The sequence below is a fragment of the Xiphophorus hellerii genome, chromosome 24 (assembly GCF_003331165.1).
Source record: "Xiphophorus hellerii strain 12219 chromosome 24, Xiphophorus_hellerii-4.1, whole genome shotgun sequence".
Lineage (NCBI taxonomy): Eukaryota > Metazoa > Chordata > Actinopteri > Cyprinodontiformes > Poeciliidae > Xiphophorus > Xiphophorus hellerii.
In genome coordinates, this window is record NC_045695.1 from 8501910 (window position 1) to 8524143 (window position 22234).

The 22234-nt window shown below is 39.4% G+C and overlaps 1 protein-coding gene across 1 annotated transcript in view; it reads right to left on the reverse strand.

Annotated features, from left to right (window-relative positions):
• Nucleotides 1-22234, reverse strand: part of LOC116715868 (NLR family CARD domain-containing protein 3-like) — a gene marked incomplete at its 3' end in the record, with an annotated part of 163667 nt that overhangs the window by 12284 nt on the left and 129149 nt on the right. The window contains exons 11-13 of the mRNA XM_032556586.1: nt 15878-16029; nt 10020-11772; nt 8580-8759 (exon numbers count right to left, since the gene is read on the reverse strand). Coding sequence (XP_032412477.1) covers nt 8580-8759; nt 10020-11772; nt 15878-16029 — 2085 coding nt within the window. The remainder of the gene's footprint in view (nt 1-8579; nt 8760-10019; nt 11773-15877; nt 16030-22234) is intronic.

Here is a 22234-nt window from a genome sequence, read left to right on the forward strand (position 1 = left end):
ACCTTGCCCAGCCTTTTATGGCTTTTGTGATTTGACACCTTCGTTCGTCACACACAGAAACATGTACCAGCTACGTACCGAGACGATGCGCTCTGCCACCCATTTGTTGAGACCAAATCAAATAAACTAAGAAATAAACTAAATTCAATACGGCCCCCAACAGCAAAACTTTCTTTTTTAAATCACAGTGTTTCCATTAAGAACATTTAGTTTTGAAATTGTGTAATTATTTTGTGAATTGAAGGGCAGCTAATGTGGAAAAGCGCCTCTGTTGCCTGGATTTTGAGCTCATAGCATGAAATGCTAATAGCAGGGGTGTCCAAGGTGTGGCCCGGGGGCCGTTTGTGGCCCTCTTAAGGATTTTTGCAGCCCTAATGGAGCAAATCTGGCCTCCATGTGACAATATTTTATTAACATTTATTCAAAAAAAACCCTACTGTATTGTTTTTACCTCTAAAATAAATATTTCTCAAATATCAATTGTTACAGCTAATCATGGATCCATTTAAGTAAATTTAAAGCAAGGACACTCTGCGCTCGGAGATTCGGATCAACTGACAAAACAGTTGGATTTTTATTTTGCAGATTTTGGTTCAGCTGCTAAATAAAAGCTGGAGAGTTTATATTTTGGAAACCAGTGTAGAGTCTGAAAACTTGTTATATATTTAAAACTCAATAATACATCCAGGCTGAAGCCTTTGTGCTATGACTGACCTACACATTCAACAGACTCAGGCTGCCATATACAGATAAACACCACAGCTGGGAGGTCCAACATATACAAACAGTGGTGCCAAAGCACGTTGACATGTGGCAAGAGGAAGATGGAATCGAACCTACGCCCTTCCTATTACAAGACAACAACGCTACTCTCAGAATCTTGACTTTTGGATCCCACAGAGGAATGTTACTGACAACCTCAAAATATACTTCAGTTTTCCTGATTCAGCTCAATTCTTCCTCTAAAACCAGGTTCTGAGTCTTTGACGTCAGCAATTATAAATCACTGCAATTAATAAACATGATTTGATTTTAAAATAATTGGACATCATTTATTCTCCTTGTTAATTTATCATTTCTCTTTCATACGTTTTATTCATTGTTAGCTTTCAGTGCCTGCGATGGACTGGTGACCTGTCCAGGGTGAACCCCGCCTCTCGTCTGGTGCCAGCTGGAGCTGGGCCCCACCGGCCCCCCTCACCACCCTGCAGGGATCAACGTGTTCAGATCATGGATGGAAAGATTTGATGGTAGATTGTCTCCCTTAAGACCTCACTGAAAACAGCTTCATAGTTGATGCCTCAACATCAACTGATTCTATCATATTGCTGACTATTTTTTCTACTTCTAACATAAACAGGTAAAGAAGTAACCTAGAAATGTTTTCCCAGCCCAGGCATCCGGTCCCAATCATCATCAGTTCTGATGATGTCACATGCATAGCGAGTCCGCTACGTCTTAAAATTGTAAGTCAGACTTTTTTCTTTGCCATTTTTCTGTACTCTTTAAAATACAAATGTTCTTTTTTGTAGGTTTCTGTAAAGTGCAGTGAATGGGAATGTTCTGCCGTTGATCCTCACTGTTCTTAGGAAGGAGAAATGTCAGTATGTTTGCAATAATACTGGAATACTGTGATATTAAGTTAAAACAATACTCTGTCCTTGGTTAAATATTTTTCACATTTCCTCTAAAGTGTACCTATTGTTTCATTGTACTAATTTTCATAAGCATGTTGTCTACAAATTTTGAATGTATTGACAATTTGTACAATTCTGTAATAGTATATTGGCAATGTACTCTTGAAAAATGTAAATATATTTAAAATAAAATGTGATTTGTTATGCATGCCTGCATCCAACTCTATGACCAACATTCACCATCCGACCCGATGGAACTGGAGAGGTTCTGAAGGAGGAATGGCAGAGGATCCCCAAATCCAGCTGTGAAAAACTAGTTGCATCATTTCCAAGAAGACTCATGGCTGTACAAGCTAAAAAGGGGTTTCTACTGAGCAAAAGGTCTGAATACTTATGACCATGTGATGTTTCAGTTTTTCTTTTTTTAATAAATGTACAAAGCTTTTCTACAATTCTGTATGTTTTCTGTCAAGAGGGGATGCTGAGTATACATTAATGAGAAATAATATGAACTTTTCTGAGATTAGCAAATGGCTGCAATGAAACAGAGTGAGAAATTTAAAGGGGTATGAATACGTTTCATTCATTAATTCACCAGGGACTTTGATTTTCCTCATTAAAAACAAATCAGAGTAAAGGAAAAACATGGATATTTGAAATGTCCGTGATTGTATTCAGTGACTCAAATATAAAATACATAAAACAACTTTCCTAGCAAGTTGGCAAACAGCTGTGGAAATTATTGCTGTGATTCAACCAACAATTTTATGATTTTCTAATGAGCAAACATTTAAAACCAGAAAGACTCAGAAATGGAGCGATGGTCAGAAAGAGGTCAAGTTTTCCATATTAAAGAAAGTCCATAAAGTAACGCATTTGATCCAAAATGTCTGATTCAATCTGGATTTTCTACTGATAAAAGCCCAGAGAAATCCTCTCTGATCAATAAATTATTGACTTCATATTGAAATATTTTCCATCCACCAATCAGGAACCCAGATATCTCAGCCGGGCCACAAACACTCAGAACCTACTGGTACCAGTTTGACTCCACTATGAAACTGGGAGCAAACTCAGCTTGTTGTCTGGGTTACAGATGAAAACTCAGAGAAAATCAGAGTTCCTGATTGAAACCAGGTGCTGCAGCTCTGAATCACAACCAGAACCAGAACCAGAACCAGAACCAGGCCCAGTTCTGGTTCTAGTTCTGTCCAGCAGCTCAAAGAGAGAAAACCCAGTCAGGACTGGAAACCAGAAGAATGTGGAGTTAAAACTCACCTGATCAGATCTTTGCTTCTCCTTCTGTTCACACAAACCGAGTCGGAACGAACTGGACCCGATTCTCCAGAACTTGAACCGGACCCACCTGAGGCTCCGCCCCCTCTCACAGCAGAGGTGTGTTGCTAATGAGAAGAATCCTGTCTGATCATCACTACCAGGAAATAAATGGAAAATAACAACCAGTTCACATTTCAGTTTAAAGATTATTTATGTTTAAACATTTCAAGATTTTTTTTTCCATGACTATTTCATTAAATTAATAAAGATTTTCAAGTTGATCAGATTCAGTTTCATCTATAAAGACTTTTATAAAATAGCCAAAGCTGCACCAAGTTTCTGCTCAGCAACACAATAAACCACTAATAATAGTTTCTGCTTGTTCTAATCCTCAGCGCTCACGTAGCAGAGCTCACTTCATTTAAGCCTCCTGCCTCTGACTCCCCAGAGGATCCATCACTCTGCGTCTCTGAGGTCTGAGTCCGGGTCCAGAAAATTATCTTTACACCCGTCTGGCACCCCGGCACTGCAGAACAGGACATTACCTGTCCAGATCGCTACCAAAACATTGACAAAAAAACAGAAATATAAAATACAGCGGACCTAATTCAAACCTAATTCAACATTTATAAAGAATCCTATGTCCTTTTTTCTTGCACCCCTTCAAATAAAGTCTTACCAAATTTACTTCCTTGCAACCACATTGTTTTAAATAATATCACACCCTGGTTCACTTACACCTGCTTAGTTGTTTATGCTGTGGATTAATTTCACATTGAAACATTGTAAATAAAACATCAGCAAAACAAGAAGTGAACACTCACCTGATCCAGACGCTGCTCTTCTTCTTCTTCTTCTTTTTTGGCGGTTGGCAAGCAACTTATTGATGTGCATTACCGCCATGAACTGGAATGGAGTGTGGATCGGGATGCTACATATATTTTCCCCCAAACCCCCCAAAAAAGAAAAATAAAAGAAACCTTATATCCTTTCTATCAATTTCGTTTTCTTAAGATAATTTATTAAATAACAAAAATATACAGACTCTGCTCTGCTGCTGCATGGAGTCTGAACCGGTTCTGATCCAAACCTGACTAGAGCTGACACACCTGAGGCTCCGCCCCCTGACCCAGCTGAGGCTCCGCCTCCTTCCAGGTGACAATAAACACCTTTATTTTCATGTTTTCCTTTGTATGGGTTGAGCTGTAAAACTTTAGGTCAGATTTGAACTTTTTCAGGTTTTTCTCAGTTTTCTGCTCATTTCCAACCAACATTTTATTGCAGGAAATCATTTCAGGAAGGAACCAGAAGATTCAGGAGTCTGGGAGATGTGACTGTAACCGACCTGAACACTGAGGCCCCAGAGCGCCCCCTGCAGGATCTGCTGCACCATTAACCAGACAGAAATGGCAGTTTTATACAAGTTATTATTCTAATTCAATAGCTGATTTAATTCATCGAGTTTTGATTGAAAAGATTGATTCTCATCTGTTTTATTAAAAAACATCTTCAGTCTGAATACTGCAAAATAAACTGCTGGCTAAATTAGTAGCTTAAAGCTGAAATCAACTTGAGATGTTTCTGCTTTTACTAATTTAAGCTGTGAAACTAAATGTGAAAACTTATAATACAGCAAAAATGGCCTGGAGGATTAAAATGAAGGTTTAGTTATTATATGTGTACACAGTCGGCTGCATAAAAAATACACAAAGATTTTTTAAAAACTTTATTTGGTCGTTAAACATCCAGCAACCCACATTGCATTAGAAGAATGATGAAATCAAACATGAACCAATCAGCACATTATCCCAGTGATTCTCTGAGGTTTGAATAAATCAGTAAAATCACAGTAAAGAGCCTGAAGTTCTCTAGAAAACTCAAAACATGAAATATGGAGTTAAAAAAGTAAAAACCAAAACAAACTGAGAGAAATTAAAGCTGAGAATCAATGATGACGTAAAACTTCAAGATTTAGTTTTTACAATGAACATAAAATATATAAAATCTTTTTTTTTCCAGGTTCCACATGTTCCTGAAAAACTGCTCTAAGATCAGAGTTTCTGTAGGACATCCAGTTCTAAACTGGTTAAACTGGTTTCTCTGATGGAAGCTGAAGTTTCTCTGCAGTTTCCAGTAAAGCATCTTTTTATCTGTGGAGCTTTGAGGAAACATTTTCATGTCAGCAGAAGGAAGAAGCAGCAGAGAAAGAGGTTTGAAGTGTCTTTCATGGCTTCAAAGCTGAACTGAAAATGATTCCCATGTTTCCATTCTCAGACCATTTCTGGTTCCAGGATGAAAATGAATCAGAGAGAAAAAAGATCAACTTTCCAGTTGAATCCAGTTCAGATCAAAACTCCATGAAGCCTCTAAATGGAGCCCAGTTTGAATTGGATCTTTATTGATCCAAAGAGACAAACAATATCAGACACTAAATGACAGACACGAGAAAATAAACGGGAGGAAAACCTTGGAGGTCAGAGGTCATCATCATGATCCAGTCAGAGTCTCTTTAGACTCAAACTGCTGCAGCTTCAACCTCTGAGGATCAGCAGGACACTGAGACCATTCTCTACTTCACAGAGATCAGAACCTGCAGAGAGAAGAAGGAAGGAGAGAGCAGATCAGTGAGTGTTTCCAGCCTCTCTCCAGCAGCAGTCAGTGACGCAGCACATCCACTAGATGGTTTCCAGGCTGCAGTCAGACTGATCTCAGAGCTGTGACCAAGATGAACCTGATCAGTTGTTTCCTGTTGAACTGAGAGAACAAACAGATCTGAGATCAGATCTGCTGCTGCCACAGTTTGATGGATGAGGACCACTGTCTCTAGACATGTTGGACGGCTGGACGATGGAGTCCAGCTGGACTTCCTGGAGACATGGACACAGCAACAACACTCATCTTCACACCAACACAAACACAGGAACACAGCAAGCTGCTGCTCCTCTGATTGGCTGATTGCTGTCTCTGTGTCCAATCAGGAAGCCTGAACCATTCTCCTCCCAATGAGAAGCTGCAGCTTTACTGGGAACACTGGATCTTTGCTTTGATGCTAACTGGGTTTAGTTCAATATGCTGACAGGAGATGGACTCACTACAAACATTTACTTACCATAGATGATCTACAAGATTCTTCAGCTGCTGAACATCTTGATAATACAGGTTGTTGTATCTCAGGTCCAGTTCTGTCAGACGGGTCGGGTTGGACTTCAGAGTTGAGGCCAAATAATAACAGCTGATCTCTGACAACCTGCACCACTTCAATCTGAATAAAGAATAAAAGATGTGAGCTGAAGCCAACAGGATGCAGGTTAACCAGTCCAACAGAACCAGTTAAAGATTCTCATCAATATTAATGCCAACAAGCTGCTGCTTCAATAAAGACCTGCTGACTTCAGAACCAGAACCAGAACCAGAACCTGGTACTGGGTCATGTTGTGTTGGAGGATTTTAGTCAGTAAAATCATTCCAGGTTCTGATCAAAGTGTTGAAGCATCAATCATTGATTATTGATTTGTTCCTGTCAGATTCCAGGAATTCACTTTTCTAGACTGGGTTGAATGACCTTTGACCTGCTTCACATGAGGGGGATTTCTACACACTGGGGGTCCGAATGCTGTCCTGTTCTGACCTCAGATCAGCAGGTCCAACTCAGTTACACAGAGGGACTAAATTAAACTCTGGATCCAAGTCCAGGAACAAACTCAGAAAATATTTATTAGAACAGAAGAAATTAATTTGATTTATGATCAATTATATATAATTATTCACAGAAATATCAATAATTGTATAATTACATACAGCAATGTCTCCAGTCTGCAGCCTTCAGTCTGTAGAAAACCACAGAGCTCCTTCACTCCAGAATCTTCCAGGTTGGTTGCGCTCAGCTCCAGTTCTGTCAGATGGGTCGGGTTGGACTTCAGAGCTGAGAACAGAGAAGTCCAGCTGGTCTCTGACAAACTGCAGCTCTGCAAACTGAATAAAGAATAAAAGATGTGAGCTGAAGCCAACAGGATGCAGGTTAACCAGTCCAACAGAACCAGTTAAAGATTCTCATCAATATTAATGCCAACAAGCTGCTGCTTCAATAAAGACCTGCTGACTTCAGAACCAGAACCAGAACCTGGTACTGGGTCATGTTGTGTTGGAGGATTTTAGTCAGTAAAATCATTCCAGGTTCTGATCAAAGTGTTGAAGCATCAATCATTGATTATTGATTAGTTCCTGTCAGATTCCAGGAATTCACTTTTCTAGACTGGGTTGAATGACCTTTGACCTGCTTCACATGAGGGGGATTTCTACACACTGGGGGTCCGAATGCTGTCCTGTTCTGACCTCAGATCAGCAGGTCCAACTCAGTTACACAGAGGGACTAAATTAAACTCTGGATCCAAGTCCAGGAACAAACTCAGAAAATATTTATTAGAACAGAAGAAATTAATTTGATTTATGATCAATTATATATAATTATTCACAGAAATATTGATAATTATATAATTACATACAACAATGTCTCCAGTCTGCAGCCTTCAGTCTGTAGAAAACCACAGAGCTCCTTCACTACAGAATCTTTCAGGTTGGTTCCGATCAGCTCCAGTTTTGTCAGATGGGTCGGGTTGGACTTCAGAGCTGAGAACAGAGACGTCCAGCTGGTCTCTGATAAACTGCAGTCCCACAATCTGAATAAAGAATAAAAGATGTGAGCTGAAGCCAACAGGATGCAGGTTAAAACTGAAACATGAACAAATAAATAATAAAAATGTAGAAAATTAATTTCCCTGAATGTAAAAGAAACATGATGAACTGATTCTAACATCTGATCCAGTCAAACTGGTTTAAAGAGTCCAAACCAGCAGAACCAGAACATTTGATCAATAAAGAAACTCAAAGTTTTCTATCAGCCTGGATGAGTTGAGCTATTTCTGCTGGTTCCTGATCATCAGCTGGAGACCCGACTTGGTAACTGGATCAGAACCACTCAGTTTCTTCATTAATGGCCTTGGGTTCTTATTAAAGCTGCTGAAAGCCAATGGAGGCCATTATTTCCTAAGGAGACGTGACCTGATGAAGCATCATCACAGAGACGAGGCTCCAACCGACTGACAGCTGTCAGACTGAAGAGGACGGTTCCTCTCTGACCCGGCCCAACAGAACCACAGCTTCAGGACAAAGCTGAGGAACCTGCTGCTGCTGCAAACCTCACTTTCATTCATTTCATCTAGATTTGCTTTTCTACAATCAGTCATTTCTTAGATTTGGTCATTAATGATGATTTGAACTTGTCAGAGTTTGTGGCTCGACTCTGGAGGAACAACATTTCATTCTGGATGTAAAGATGAGAATCAGAAATGAGAAATAAAACAATCTGAATCTTTACCAAACCAAACTGAAACATCTCCATCATTAATTTACATCATTTGAATTATTTTACTCATTTTGTTCATCAGTTAAAAACATTTTAAAGTAAAAAACTGAAAAACAAAGTTCAATAATCTCAAAGTCTGAAATAAGAAAAAAAATAATATATAAGGTAAAAAGTTTTAGAGATTTTATTCTGACATTTAAACAGGTTGTTTTAAAACAAAATATATTAGAATAAAAGCATTAATTAAACTAATGTTTAAAGTATAAATGAATGATTTTATTGTATAAATAAAGAAAGCAAACCTCAGATTCTTCACTTTACTGACTGAACTCTCCAGGATCTCAACCAGAGGCTTCAGATCAGATTCTCCACCTTCATCTATGTAGATCTGATTTATTTCCAGTTCAGTCAGATCTGGGTTGGACTTCAGAGCCGAGGCCAAAACTTCACATTCAGCCTTTTGGAAAAACCAGCCACCAAGTCTGTGATTAGAGAAGAAATAAATTCAGTTCTAATGAAATCAATCTGGATCATAAACAGACTAAAATATGATAACAGTGATGTCATCATCTGATCAACTTCTGATCTTCAATTTACTGAGTTTGACCCCACAGAGAATCTGTGCAGTTCCTGGTTAAAGTCCAGGTTCTGGTTCTGGTTCTGGTCCAGGCTTCATGTCCTCAGACCTTCAGCTGCAGTCAGATGTTGAAGATCTTCTATCATCTGTGAAGGAAAGTTCAGTTTTCTCTGCAGCATCTGATGGAGCTGCAGCATCAGAGCCTCAAAGGAGCTGAAGCAGCTGATGAAGAGGCTGACTGAGCTGATGAAGGAAACTACTGGAGATGATGGAGAGGAGGAGGAACTGCTCACGGCTCGGACTTGGACTAGACCGTGTGGCTCAGAGGAACAAAGGTTTGGATGTTAGAAGAAATTGTTGCTAAACTCTTAAAGAGCTGAAGACCAAAACAGAGCGTTTGGGTCCAGCAGCATTTTTCATGGTGAAGCAGTGAAAGTTCTCCAGTAACTAGAAGAGGCTGGGATGTCTAAAGAGTTGAAGCTCATGTCTCTCCAGGTCTTCATGGCTAACAGCTTCAACAAAAGCTGCAGATGAAGAGTTGATGAGGAAAATGGTTCCAGCTCTGGAAGCAGAGTTCTCAGAGCTTTGGGAGGATCTGACAGAAACTAGGACTTTTTCTTTAGCCAGACAACAATCACCACATTTTGCTCTCATTTACAAACTCAGAGGAAACTAGTGGGAGGAGGAAAAGTTGGTTCACTAAGTTTCTAACTGGTTTCCATGACAACAGCAGCAATTATTGGGGTTATTTTAAAGTGTCCATCAAACCTAAACAGTGATTTTATAATTTAAAAAAGACAAAGATCCTAAAAGGAGTAGCGGCTCAATGAGTGAAGAGGAGTTTAAAGTGTAAAAGTCTCTCTGGCTGATTGGATCTTTCAGACAAAATAGATTTTTTTCTAGAGTTCAGGGTTTTCTATTCATTTAAACATGAAAACTGATAAAAAGTTAAATATTTTTAAAATGATCAAAATGTCTAAAAACCAGAAGCTGCAGCTGTCCTGGATGAGCTGAATGTTTAGATGGTTGAATGGCTGAAATAGTCCAGAGGATGAAGGAAGAAGTTAAAGACCAAAAACATCCAGAAGCAACTTGAAGAAGAAGAAGAAACAGGAGGACAATAGAGCTGAATCAGCATTCACACAATGAAAACATCTGGACTCACCGAGCCTTTCTGCAGTTCCTCACAGCTGGAAACAGTGTCAGTCGTCTATAATGTGATGTGCTGTACTTCTCCAGGTCCAACTCATCCAGAACCTCTGACATCTGCAGCATGAAGGCCAGAGCTGAACAGTCAGTCTCTGAGAGCTTCTTCCCTGAATCCAGCAGCCGTTGGATCTCCTGATAAAATGAGACGTCGTTCATCTCCACCAGACAGTAGAAGATGTTGATGATTCTGTCAGGAGAGATTCTATCAGTGTTCATCTCCTTCAGGTTGGTGATGATTCTCTGGATGGTTTCTGGACTGTTCTCTGTCTGACCCAGCAGATCTTCTAAGAGTCTCTGGTTGGACTCCACAGTGAGACCATGAAGGAAGCGGACAAACAGGTCCAGGTGGCCATTTTTACTGCTGAGGGATTTCTCCATGACTTTCTTCATGAACTCATCTAGAGATGTTTCTCTGTATTTTTCTCCCAGAAACGTCTTGATCACCTCTGACTTCCTGCTGGTGAAACAGTGGAGCATGTAGACTGCAGCCAGAAACTCCTGGATGCTCAGATGAACAAAGGAGTAGACGGAGATGTCACACGTCCCTCTCTCTCTTTTAAACATCTCAGTGAACACTCCTGAGAACAACGCAGCATCTTTGATGTTGATGCCGCACTTTTTGAGCTCTTCGTCATAGAAGATCAGGTTTCCCTCCAGCAGCTGCTCAAAAGCCAGTTTTCCTAGAGACTCAATCAGCTTCTTGTTCTCTGGACTCCAGATTGATCTTGTCTTTTTTCCTCCATCATACTTTTCCTTCTTGATTGCGAAGTTAACCTCCAGGAATGCTATGTACATCTCAGTCAGAGTCTTTGGCAGTTTTTCTCCCTCTCTGGTCTTCATCACATCCTCCAGAACTTTAGCAGTGATCCAGCAGAAAACTGGGATGTGACACATGATGTGGAGACTTTTTGATTTCTGGATGTGGGAGATGATCCTGCTGGCCTTCTCTTCATCATCTCTGAATCTCTTCCTGAAGTACTCCTCCTTCTGGGGGTCAGTGAACCCTCTGACCTCTGTTACCATGCCAGCAAACGTTGCAGGGATCTGATTGGCTGCAGCAGGTCGTGTGGTTATCCAGAGGAGAGCAGAGGGAAGCAGTTTCCTCCTGATGAGGTTTGTCACCAGAACATCCACTGAGCTGGACTCTGTAACATCAGTCAGGATCGGATTGTTCTTGAAATCCAGAGTAAATCGACTTTCATCCAGACCATCAAAGATGAACAGAACCTGGAACGTTTCAAAGCTGCTGATTTCTTTGGTTTTAGAAAATAATTTATGAATCAGTCCTAATAAGCTGAACTTTTCTTCTTTCAACATATTCAGCTCTCTGAAAGTGAATGGAAATATGAAATCAATGTTCTGGTTGGTTTTGCCTTCAGCCCAGTCCAGAGTGAACTTCTGTGTTAACAGTGTTTTCCCAATGCCAGCCACTCCCATGGTCATCACTGTTCTGATTGGTTGATTTCTTCCAGATGGGACTTTAAAGATGTCTTCTCTTCTGATTGTTTCTTGTTTCCTGGATGCTGTTTCAATGTGTCTGACCTCATGTTCCTGGTTGACCTCTCTAGTTAACCCCTCTGTGATGTGGAGCTCTGTGTAGATCTGGTTCAGAACGGTTTGATTTCCAGGTTCAGCGACGCCTTCAGAGAGACTCTGGAACTTCTTCTTCAGATATTCTTTAAGGTCAGGCTGATACTGACCAACAAAATCTGAAGAAAGAAAGAAAAACAATCAAAATAAAAACAATTTGCAATATTCTAACAAGTAACTGGACTAATAAAGTGGCCAGTTTGGTTCTTCTTCATAAACTTCTATGAAGGAAACATAATTCAATAATTAGAGAAAACTTAATGAAAGTTATTCCAACATCAGTCTCAGTGCCGGCCCAAGGCGTAAGCAAACTAAGCAGCCGCTTAGGGCCCCAGGGCCACTAATGGGCCCCCTCAGTGGAGCTGATTTTTTTTTTATAACGATTAATATGTCATCACAATAACAAAAACACACAATTTCATAAAGAAGTGATTTGTTTTTACAATATATTTGATAATGTATGTAGAAATTGTTGTTCTCTGGCAGATTACCGAACTTTAAAAAACCTGACCTGCCGATTTTGACAGATACCAAGTTTTTTTTTTGTCTGAAATTTTGCTAAATATAGGAAGAAAGTCAGTGAGTTGGCAACAGTGGGTTGAATATTGTTAACAGTAAACATTCAGACATGATATATATGATATATACGTATATATATCACATGTTCATCCAAATGAGCAAGATTTTCCAGGATGCTTTCTTTGAATTGTTCTGAATATTCCATACTCTATGTATGGAGATATTTTAATATTCCTCACTCTGTTTTTTCACAAGTTTGTGTTTTAAACACAAACCTTTGACAATCTAAATTGCTCTCACTAATGAAACACATCAGTCTGAGTAATTCTTCAAAGTTTGCTAAGAATCTGAGCTTCTTTGTTTGAATAACACCAAATAAAACTTTAATTGTTGCCCATATAAAACTCCATATAGACCAAAGGAGAATCACCAGGCCTCCATAGTGCAGTGATCATATCTGGCCACAGGATGGAGCCAAATCCACATTCTCTGATTCAGCAACGTGTAAATTGGACTCAAACTGCTTCATTTCACCAAAATATATTTTTGTCAACTCCTATCAGCTTTAAACAGTTTCATCCACATGCTCACTGCCACACATTTACAATTCAGTTGTAATAAGTAAAAATGAAACACAGAAGACAACTGTAGTAAAAAACATGATTCAGTGATAAAGTTGGAACAAAACCATCAGGCTCATTGAATGCAGGAGTTTTCAGTAACATCAACTCTTCTTATCATTGTCCTTATAGAAACAGAAAAATGTTTCCTCCCTGCATTTTCCAGCCTTTATGAAAGAAATCTGGATAAAAAGCTCTAATCTGCCAAAGAAATGACTCATTACATCAGTAATGTTCACATTTAAAATGACTTTTCTCAGTCAGAGACTGGATTGGATTTTTTAAAGAACAATTACAGACTGGAAATTGTTGGGCCAACAGATTGTTAGGATTATTACATTTTGCATTTATACTGTAAATATATATAATTCAGTATGTGTTATATTGTCAGAGTAAATAAAGTTTCTGTCTCTCTGACATTCCTTCCCTCTTTCTATTAAAACAGTTTTAAAACAGGTTGTTTTTCACCTTTTTGTCTTCATGCATCAAAATCATCACCAGCTTTAAGAAAATTTTGAGTTTTATTTTATTTATCACAAAAGGCTGAAAACAGAGCCACTTCCAATCAAACCCACAGGTTGTTGGGTTGAACATGCAACACTGATGATGTGATTATTGTTACTAGAATATATTGGAGAAAACAGCTGGACCAGAACTAGATTCAGGTAATGAGAGCAGTGATAGGCTGGGATGTATTAATAACCACAGACCAGAGAAAACATTTAGACTGCTGGTTTATCATTTGGTAAAGAATAAAGCAAAATAAACACAAAGTTCAGCAACATAAAAAACATAAAACCATTTGATTGTTTTCTTTTAGTTTTTTCAGCTATAAATCCCTCATATTTGTTTTATTTACAGTTGTGTATTAAAAGAAAACTATTTTCTCAACTTAAGTATTTTTTCTATTAAAGTTAAAGTTGCTGCTGTTGATTCATTGGGATGTAAAGTTTTATCTTTCAAATCTATTTCAGCTCTCAGTGTTTAAAACATATTAACACCATAAAAAAGCAACAAAAAATACCTTTCTCAAGACAAGTTTAAAAATATAAAAAATCTATATGGAAATTGAAAAATATTCAAGAAATATGGACTTTAAACAAGCTTCTATATCTTCCTGAGACAATATCTGCATATTTTCATCTAATTTCAAGTTTACTGAAATATTTGCAGTCATAATTACACAAAATACTTGGAATGAGAGTCACAAAAATAGACATTAATTTAATAAACAACTGCATAGACCCATGTATCAAATTGTCCTCTTTGATGGCCTCTGAGGCCACTGCTGTTTTATCACAAAATTATGGCCAAATCAAACTAGTTCTGATGGAAACAACGTCCAGCAGAGGGAACAGCTCCTGTTAGTTTAGGTTTTATTGAGGTCTGAGTTGTGGTTCACCATCTAACTTCTCATTCATGGAATCAAACTCAGGAAACAGTTTGGATTTTACAGAGCTGAAGTTGGCTTCAGATTGAGCTTCCCATTCAGGAAATGGGTAAAAGGGCCTTTACCCATTAGGGCCATCTACTGGTTGAGCATTTTCAATCTGCTTGAGTTTAAAAGCTGAAATACTTGCACTCTTAAAATATGGGCTACATTATTCTACACTAATAGCAGAAAACTTTAAACTATAGATTGTGATTAGTGAACATTTGGCCATAAATCCAGGTAAAAACCAGGATCTGGCAGACAGGGGACAAGTTACTAGTTATCTCTCTGAGTTTTTAACTCTTCACTATAGCATGTAGTTATTGTTTCTAGTAATCTTTCTCCAGTTCACCTCTTGTGGTTTCTGTGCCTCCATGGTCTAAGGACGCCTTGTTGGTCCCCAGATTCTCCTCCACTCCTCTGTTGTCTGCTGCAGCTCTGCTGTCCTCACATTCATCTGCCTGATTGTCTCCAAAACCATTTGGATCTCACAAACTATTCACTTCCTGAAGAAGCTTCTCTGTAACATAACTCCTTACTATATTCTACATTTACCATCATCTGCCAGCTGAACCTCAACCACACCTTGAACCAGGGAGCTTTTCAGAGACTTCAGTGACCTCTGAGGTTATTCAAAGTCACTTTCTAATGGACAGAAAGTGATTTAAACTCTGTAACAGAGTTTAAATCACTTTCTGCCTAGTGAAATCCACCATGTCCTCCCTTTTCATAGAGAGACATGGTGACCGTGGTCCAGATACATTAAAAGGGTTGAAATCAAACCTGTATTGAAGCTTCACAAATCAAAGCTTTAATGCAGCTTCGTTTAGGGAAAGAAAAAAAACTACAAACTTGGTTTTAGATATTCTGGCCTGAATAATCTACATGATTGAAGTCTACATATTTTAGTTTTTGAAGTAGATCACATTAAAGATGCTCAAAGTAGAAAGAAATTACGTGGAATTGTCCTTTAGTCTTTTCCCAAATTAGAAACTCCAATTTTCCAGCAGAACCTTAAAGGCCTGGTGTAATAACCAATAAAAGTAGAACAAAAATCATTTTCAGCAAGGTCAGATTAACCATATTGGCAGCTGGGCAATTTGCTGACCTATAACTTTTGCCACCTCTCTTTTATTGTTTTATTATACACTTTATTTCTGTTATGCTAAACGTAACATTAATATCAACCAAAACCCGATTGCTGCTCTCCTTAGCCATCCTCTCTGCTATTTCATTCCCCTTAACCTCATAATGTGCTGAAACACAAATAAAATTATCTGTAAGAATCATCAAATTGATTCTATGAAGTGTTTGTTTTATTTAGAGCTGATGACATGTTATGCTGCAACATGACCCTTCAGAGTAAGAGTCTTCACTTATAATTTTAAAAACGAACAAAATAAAAAGTCAAATTTGTACATTTATCTTGTGGCCATTTTTTTTGAACAGGCTCAAATTAAATGAGGACTTTATTAAGCCCAGTTACCTGGACATAAGTTCCAGTTACACCAGCTGGAAAAACACAGATTCAGTTGAAACAACTGACCACAAAAAGACTTTTAAACCTTAAATTTCCAAATCTCAACTAAAGACGTGGATCTGGTTCCACAGAGACGATAGAAGGAAGCTCTGATTGGAGGAGTTCAGTCTCACCTGGAGCACAGCTGCTCTGATTGGCTGTCAGTCGTCCAGATCCTGTTCTGGGTTGTTTCCCACACTGGGGGCAGCTGGTACAGACCGGATCCATCAGAACATTCTGACCCAAAGCACAGCAGGATGGATGCTCCTCCTCACCAAAGCTTCTCCTGTGAAGACATTTCTTCATCACTGAAATAGTTCACTAGCAACAGGCTGGAGCTGAAGATGTTCATGAAGGTCCACCACAAACTATAACTGGTATCAATAATGATACCAGATATAATACAATTGTGTTTGTCCATCTGAATCTGTTCTGGGACAATAATTATTATTCTGTCTGAGCCAGAATAGAAAACTGATCCATCAGAGGCTGAAAAAACAAAAACTGACTCTAATCTGGATTCCTGTGGAGAAAATTGGATCCTTCTTTAATGGCGGAACACCAGTAAACACGACTCAGCCCCAGTTTGCATTGATCTGAGCTCTTTATAAAGAGCTTTATACTGTGGCAGAGCATTATGTGGACATGCTAGCAGAGCTAACAACAAGTCATCTAAAGTTCATGTTTTTATTAGTCATATAAAGTTGGGTCGACTAAATCTGACTTCATGATGATCCTTTGGACTTTGGTTCTGTTCACTTTGTTGTTTTTTTTGTCCTGATTTATTGTTTGCAGTTGTCGTCTTTAGTTACAGTCCATTTTCACTGAGCCCAGTTCCTGTTTTATTCAGGTGGTCTGGTTCCTTTTATGGACTTGGTTCTGATTTTCATCTGATTCTGCTCGTCTCGCCTGTTTCTGGGTTCCTTTGTCACCAAAAGCATTAAAATCAGGTTCTGTTCAGCCCGTCTGGTTTGTCTGAATAGAACCTAAAATCAAGGTGTTAAAAATTAAATAGATTATTAAAATAACCAATCTCTATAGTCTAATATTAATCTTCACATTTTAACATCTGAAAACATCTGGATTTATTGGTGACTTTACAGAAGAGATCAGAGTTTAGAACCGGTACCAAGGACCACAAAGTTGACCCAAATGTTCGAATCAATATCAATAAATTCTTTTATTCAACTGTTGCACTGAGGGTTAACTGTTAATAAAACATTTATATGAAGACATTTTTGGCACTAATGGCTGATATTTAACAGTAATTTAACAGGTATGAGGATGAAGAGAGGAGAGGAAAATATGAAGCAGATGGTCTGAGACAGGAATCAAACCCACAACCTTCACATCAAGGATCAACCGCACCACCACCATACACTCTAAAACATTTACTATGTATTAAACAAAGAGTCACTAAATAAACTAGAGGCACAGAGAGCCTGAAGGTATTTCTCTTCAATAATTATCTATATTTACTGAACTCAAAGCAGTTCATGATAATCACAGTGTGTTCAGTGATTTTGTGATAACCAATAATTTTCTGATATATTGATCGGATTAATCTAAAGCCGAGTTTCTTGGTAAATCAGTTTTCTTTGTTCCAGTTTATGGTGGATGGTTGATGTGGATCAAACTGACATTTATTTAGTGAATTCAGCCTGACAGTCGGTCTGGGACATAATTATGTTTTCTGACATTTAATATCTGAGCCTTTTAGGAGATTATTTCACTTGTTATGAGGAAAATGTTAGAGTTTAATCATACTTTAGTCTCCAGTCTGACCCTTAACCTTCCGTCTGCAGCTGGTTGATGTCAGTGAAATGAGCGCTGTGATTGGCTGAATGTGATGGTGGAACAGGAAGTGCTTGTGCTTCTATAAATGTCCCATCATCACCGTTATGGTTCCCACTCCCACAGACACCAGACCTCTGTGGAACCTGGAAGCTGCTGCAGCTTCAGAAACACAAAGGAAAATATTCAGTTTTTCCTCCACAGTTGGTTCTGGTCTCTTAAAGCCCAGTTTAGGTCACTATTAAACTTAAATGGTTTAAATTATATTTGTTGTCTTCCTGCAACAGTTTTTAATCAGAATCAAAGTTAAAACCTGATTGATTTCTGCAGAGTCACATCCACCAGTTAGAAACTGGTTTCTTACTCTGGTTCTGATGGTCCAGGTTCAGTACTGAAGTCTGGAGGTTCTTCTTTGGAGTCATCATTCCTCATGGACGGACAGATGGATCCTTGAGGTTCTGCTCTCCATCTGTGGTTTTGCCCTCTGAAACACAAACATGTTGTTATTCAGATCATCAATCAGTGAGAAACTCTGAGATAAAAACCAGAGAAGAAGATCTGAACACAAACTTCTGCAGAAAAGCAGAAGGTTTAAAGCTCCAGAGTGAAACATTCACATTTATTTGTTGGGTCAAACTCCACATTTTCTCCAGAACTGGTTCTACTGGTCTGGGTCACATGGGTCAAAGCAGAACCTGCAGAACAACAGGCTCATGTCCCAGTTTGATGGATCTGATCAGATCATATTTCTAGGAATTATTCCACAAAGTTCTTCTATAATATCCATTAATAGAACTACAAAGCCCAGAATGCACTGCACAGCATCACATTGCTGCCATCTAGTGGTAGAATGTGGAGATCAGAGGATCTGGTCCATGATATCAGAACCAAAGCTGTTTAGCTAGTAGGAGGGGCTGATGTGGGTCATTAAAGACCAGATCCCTAGAATCGACCAGGAAGCAGAACCTCAGAACCAGGAGACCAGCCCAGTTCTCTAGAAGCGCTTTGACCTTTGACCTGTCTGTTTGGAGCTGCTGAAGCTCCAAGCAGGTCAGGTCATCAGCCTACCTGGATAAACTGGACCCAGTGCTCCCAGTATATAAACTGGACCCAGTGTTCCCAGTATATAAACTGGACCCAGATTTCCCAGTATATAAACTGGACCCAGATTTCCCAGTATATAAACTGGACCCAGATTTCCCAGTATATAAACTGGACCCAGTGTTCCCAGTATATAATCTGAGTCGTTGCTCTTCACATTCTTGGTTGTTTTTGTTTTCGTGCAACATTTTCATTATTCATTCATTCAGACCTTCATTCAAACTCTGATTTACTGACCAACATCCTTTATGCTTATTTAGTTCTAAGTTAATTTAAAATAAAAATTAAGTTACTTTTTATCAACCAGTTAATATCATGTATATTTTATCTCTCTAGAGTCACAAGAATCAGTTAGAAACTGGTTTCTTACTTTCTGTCTGATGGTAAAGGGTCATTACTGAATTCTGGAGGTTTTCCTTTGGACCGGTCACTCCTCATGGAGGGACTGATGGATCCTGGAGGTTCTGCTCTGTCCTCCTTTGGATGCCAATATTCCATCTTCTGGACTTCTGGAGAGAGAAACCAGAACCAGTCAGTCCAGTGATCCAGTTCCAGTAACTGTCCTGTGAAGCAGAAAGCTGGTTCCCATCATGTGTTCAGAGGATCAGAGGAACCTGATTCCAGCAGGTAACATCTGGTTTGAATTGTCCTCTCCATCACTCCTTCATGACCTTCTGATGTCTGCTGGCTCATCTCCTCACAAACATCTGGAGAACTTCTGAGTTCAGGAAGAAATTTAGAACTAAAACTGAGTTTAAACCTTTTCAGGTCTAAACTGGAATCATGTTTGTGTCTTTACTTTGTTTCCTTTACAGGGAATAAAATAGTAACTAGACCTGTTGGTCTTTGTTGTCTGACCCGGTCAGCTCTCTGTTTATAGAACCTACAGCTGAGATGCTCACACACACATGCACTCATTTAAGTTTGTCAGGCTCTTTGTGGGGACTTTCCATTGACTTCCATTCATTTCTACTGCCTAATCCTTATCTCATATTACATACTTGAACATTTTTAACTTGCCCTCACGCCTACAAATATCACTCTATTGGTAGAAATTTTGATCACGACAGTGTCAGCTTCCGTAAAATCTTTTTGAAATTGCTCTGGGGTTTTCTGTCAAGGTCCTTCAGAGTGTACTGGGAAATCTTCGGCTCCCAGCTATTAATTTGCATTCTTTTGTCAAGAATATCAGAGCTCAGCGCATACCATTTTTCTTTCATCACTGCCATTACTGTGCATGAAGTACAGATACAAATCATGGTACTATTGAAGACGACAAATGGCTTTCTCATTTGCTTAAAACGGTTTTTGGATCGGTCTCATGGATCCTGAAGTGGAAGCAGTTGTTTGGACTGCTTTTTCAAAATCAGAGACCATTTTTGGAAGACGGGATGTTTCATCAGCATGAAGCAGTTTGTTCTGAGGCTGTGAATGTGTTCAGTTTTTATCTGTAAAGTGAACTGTAAGGCAGTTCTAGTTCAGACGGAGGGGTCATGACCCCTACCAGGAAATCCATATGTGTTCTGTGATGGAAAGTCCAGAAAGGAACCAAAACTGGAAAAACTAGGTTTTCTAAAAACCACATTATGATGTTGGTCGTTCTGAGTGCAGTTAGAAAAGAACAGATTTATTTATCATTTAGAGTTAAATCAAAGACAGAGGCTGTTTTCCGGGGGAGGCGTGCCTGTGGTTCTGCACACCGGTCGGTGATCATCTCATCAGTATCCGGAGGAGAAAAGACGCTGACTGCCAGCACTCCGACGCCTGAGTGTTTTCGTGTTACCATGTTTTCGCCTACATGGTACTATGAGCCCCTCGGAGCTAGTCTCTGAGTTTGTTTTCTCCTGAGTTTCCTCTGTGTAATTCGTCGTTTTTTCCTCTGTGCTCTTCAGGTGTTTTCTCTCGTGTCGTTCTCCGGATCCTCCCTGAGATACTGTTGTGGTTTTAGGATTAAGCCCTCCACGACACGCCGTGGATGTTACCCACAGGTTGCCCGAGCCCCCACTTCCATCTCACCTGTCGGATTTCAAGATTCTCCAGTTTTTTCCCTCCGGCTGGCAGCCGGACCCTTCCCTCCGTCACCGTCGAACCCAGAACTTACTTTCCGTCCTCCACCGCCGCCTCCCGGCCTTTGGACCCCGCTCAGCTCTGCTGCCCTTCTGGAACCCGCAGTTTAAACCCTCCCAAAACCGAGATAATTTCTGCCAAAAAGTAATTATAGATTTTCTCGTCTCGCGCATCCTGATTCCCATTACCTTTGAACTCACCATTTCCTCTCGCTGTTCCCGTAGTGTGCCGCTGGCTGCTGAATTCCCCAGTTGGACCCTAACCCCGCCAGTATCTTTACTGGTTTATTTTTTACAATAAATATTCTTCTACTGATTCTCTTTCTCCTGTGGTGCTCTGCATGTAGGCTAGAAACCTAAACATGACACAGATCTTCATTTCCATCTCTAAGCTTTAGCATCTCTGTCACTAAATGTTGGATTAAAGGCAACAAGTCTTTCCATCCGAGATAATAAATTAGTAATAAATTATCTAATTACTGGATAAATTAATATAGTAAATATTCCGGGAGTATCAGAGCTGCTGGCCTGTTCTTCACTTTGGTTCCTTTTAGTTCTGTTTCCATCTGAGTTCAGTTTTTACCTTCAGGTTTCATAGAAACTCACAATGTTTCCACCAGAGCTTCACTGAACAGGAAGCATGAAATCAATTAATACACACTGAGGCTGTGGTTCATCACATGGCAGCAACACAGGCTGTGATTGGTCAGTTTGTTCCTTTAAACTGGTTCATTTTTGCTTCTGATCACTTACCGAAATCCACTTCCTGCTGGACTTTCTGCTGCTGCGCCATCTTTTATCTGGAAAACATGACGAATTCAATATCTTTCAAACTTCATTTCATAGATAATGTACTTTGCTCTTGGTTTGGATGGAAACTAAAAATACCAGATTAATACACCTATATGAACATTAATTTATCATATTTTACTTCACGAGGAACAATATTCCTTTTAATGTTCTACATCGACTGTGAATCATTGTAGGATCTGATTTCCTTCAGGTTGAAATGAAAACATCTTTAAATCCTGCTTGTTATTATCTGGTTGTAATGTGTTGCTGCCACTTGTAAATGTTTTATAATTAATTATAATGATTTTTAATGAGCGTAATGTGTTGGTGCCCAGAGAGTCTTAAGCATGTGGGCGGAGTTACGGCGCTGGATCCAGAGCAGGAGCCAATAGGACGGAGAGAAGGAGGAAGTAGAAACCGTCACGTCCTTTGGTCAGAAGGAGCAACGTGAGACCAGCGGCTAACCAGCTGGGTGTTGGGGAACCTCTGGAGACCAAAGGATTCTTCATCAAACAAAAACATCATGAATGACCTTGAGCATCCTCTTCATCACGCTGTCATAGCAACAGAGAAGTCAGAGGCTTCTTCAGGACACAGACTGCTACAGGAGCATCAGTATCTACAGCCAGTTTGGAAGAAACTGGGATGAGTTACAAGCCTTAGATCAGATGGTGAGTATAGGAAGAGTGGGGCATGGAGGTCAGAGGTCACTGCAGGAGTCAGGGCTCCTCCAGCTGA